The sequence below is a fragment of the Chaetura pelagica genome, unplaced genomic scaffold, assembly GCF_000747805.2.
Source record: "Chaetura pelagica isolate M959 unplaced genomic scaffold, ChaPel_1.0 scaffold275, whole genome shotgun sequence".
Lineage (NCBI taxonomy): Eukaryota > Metazoa > Chordata > Aves > Apodiformes > Apodidae > Chaetura > Chaetura pelagica.
The window spans coordinates 6,944,229-6,946,361 of NW_009953486.1; the positions used below are offsets into that span (position 1 = coordinate 6,944,229).

The window sequence follows — 2,133 nt, forward strand, 5'->3', positions numbered from 1 at the left end:
TGACCTTGAGCCGTGGTCTCCCCTTCCCTCTCAGGGAGGGCTTCTACCAGGAACTTTTCTTGCTCCCTCTCATGTCTAACCTCTTCATTCTCAGTTAGCCTAAGCTGGAGATTCTGCAAGGTCTTCAGTTCTTCTTCTTGGCACTGGAGTTTCTGCATAAGAGTTTCCATGTCTTCATCTCTCTTCATCACCATTTTCTGAAGAAGGCTCACTTCCTTCTGGTGCGATGTAAGTGCTACTTTCCTTCTTTCTTCACTAGACTGGAAAATGTTCATTTGCTTGAGGAACATTTCCTCCTTTTCCTGGCATGCCTCACATTGCTTTCTAAGGGATAAAATTTCTTGCTCTTTCTCCTGTAGCACCTCTTGAAGATGCTGCAGATTTTTCTTCTGCTGTTTAGAGTCTTCCTCATGTTTTTGAAAAGTCTCGATCAGTTTCTCCTGAGATTCAATAATTAAGTCCTTTTCTTTCAGTAGTGCTGAAGTGCATTCCAAGTCTCTGTGTAAGGCATTCATCTGTTCTTCAGTTTTTTCCTCATAGCTACTTGTTTGTTTCTTCTGGATGTCTTCAAGTCTGTCTTTGTCTTTTAAGGTTTCTAAGGTCTGCTCCTGTTGGTCAATGACAGTCCTCAACTGCATTTCCATTATTTCTTCTGCTTCCTGGATTTGCTTTTCTTGTGATGGAAGCTCTTGATCATTTTTAGACAAAGAAAGTGTCATCTTAACTATGTTATCATTAAACTCTTGTAGGTGCCCCTCTTGTTGTTCCTTGTACTGCTGCAAGAGTCTTAACTGACGCCTTTGAGAATCACACTCCCTCTCTCTGTCCTTAAGTTCTGCCCTTGGGTGTTCAAGGCTTGTGTGCAGAGATTTTGCCTGTTGTCTCTCCGTTTCCAGTTCTTGGATCTGCTGAGTCAGAGACATAAGCTCCAAGTCTTTTTCCTTCAACTTCTTGCTGACAGCAGCCCTCTGCATTTCTCCCTGCTTCTCCAGCTCCCATATCTGTTCTTGCTGGGATCTGATGTCCTTGTCTCTCTCTTCCAGGTCCTTGCTCATCTTGCTCACAGTGATGCTTTGTTTTTCTCGTAGCTTCTCCAGCTGCTGTATCTGTTCTTGCTGGGATTCCATCTTGTGGTTTTTCTCATATGTGTCCTTTGTAACCTGATCAAGAGTAGCCTTATGCATTTCTGTCTGCTTTTCCAGCATTCTCTTCTGGTCCTGGTGCAACTTGATTTCTTCCTCCCTGTCTAAGAGGATGGCACTCATATGAGCAAGGGTCTCCTGTAAAGCTTTTCCTTGTGCTGCCTCTTTCTGGAGCATCTGGATTTTCTCCCACTGTGTTTTTACTTCCTCATTTTTAATTTTTAAGAGAGGCAAAGAATCTTGAAGCTCTTTTTCAAGGCAGTGATTCATCTCTGTTGCTGCATTTGCTTGGGTTTCAGAGGCTAAGACTGATTCTTGCAGAAGTTTTATCTCCCGTATCAGTTCTTCTGTAAGCACTTGCAGTCTGTCCTGTTCACGCTGCACAACAGGGAGGAAAAGATTCAGTAATTCCATCTACAGAGGTTTGCTTTTCGTACCAGAATTGAGCTCCTGCCTCAGTGGCAATCAAGGGCTGCCCCTGGGGATGCTGTAGACCTTTCCTGCACCACCCTTTAGGCTGCATCTTCCCCAGCTTACTTGCACAGTCTCATCATCCTTTTGGCCCTTCCCTGAACCTCTTCTAGCTCTCGTGTTTTTTGAGGAGGAGCTGCCAGATCTGCAGCCAGAATTTGCAGTCCAGTCTTCTGCTGAACTCATCTTATGCCCACACTGAGTCACTGAATATGTGGCTGCATTTGCTGTCCCAGCACAGTCCTGTGGGTTTTTGGGTGCCTTCCACCACGAGCTGTTGGCTCTGCTGCCTGCCCCTTGCAACATATGTCCTATGACAGACCATTGCTGCCATTTCACTCACTCAGGTTACTCTACTAAAGCCAGCCCACAAAGCTTGCAGGAAAAATTCAGAAGTGTATTGTTTCATACCAGGTCTTGCAGGAGCTTGTTTCTCTCTACTTTGTGCTCAGTTTCCCAAAGCCTGAGGCTATTTTCATACTGTTGTTCAGCCCGCAGGAGCTGCTGTGCCATGTCTTCC

The 2,133-nt window shown here is 45.1% G+C and overlaps 1 protein-coding gene across 1 annotated transcript in view; it reads right to left on the minus strand.

The window, feature by feature from the left end:
* The window catches only part of LOC104389726 (centrosome-associated protein CEP250-like), a 6,712-nt gene that overhangs the window by 2,662 nt on the left and 1,917 nt on the right, over positions 1–2,133 (minus strand). The window contains exons 4-5 of the mRNA XM_009998763.1: positions 2,025–2,128; positions 81–1,520 (exon numbers count right to left, since the gene is read on the minus strand). Coding sequence (XP_009997065.1) covers positions 81–1,520; positions 2,025–2,128 — 1,544 coding nt within the window. The remainder of the gene's footprint in view (positions 1–80; positions 1,521–2,024; positions 2,129–2,133) is intronic.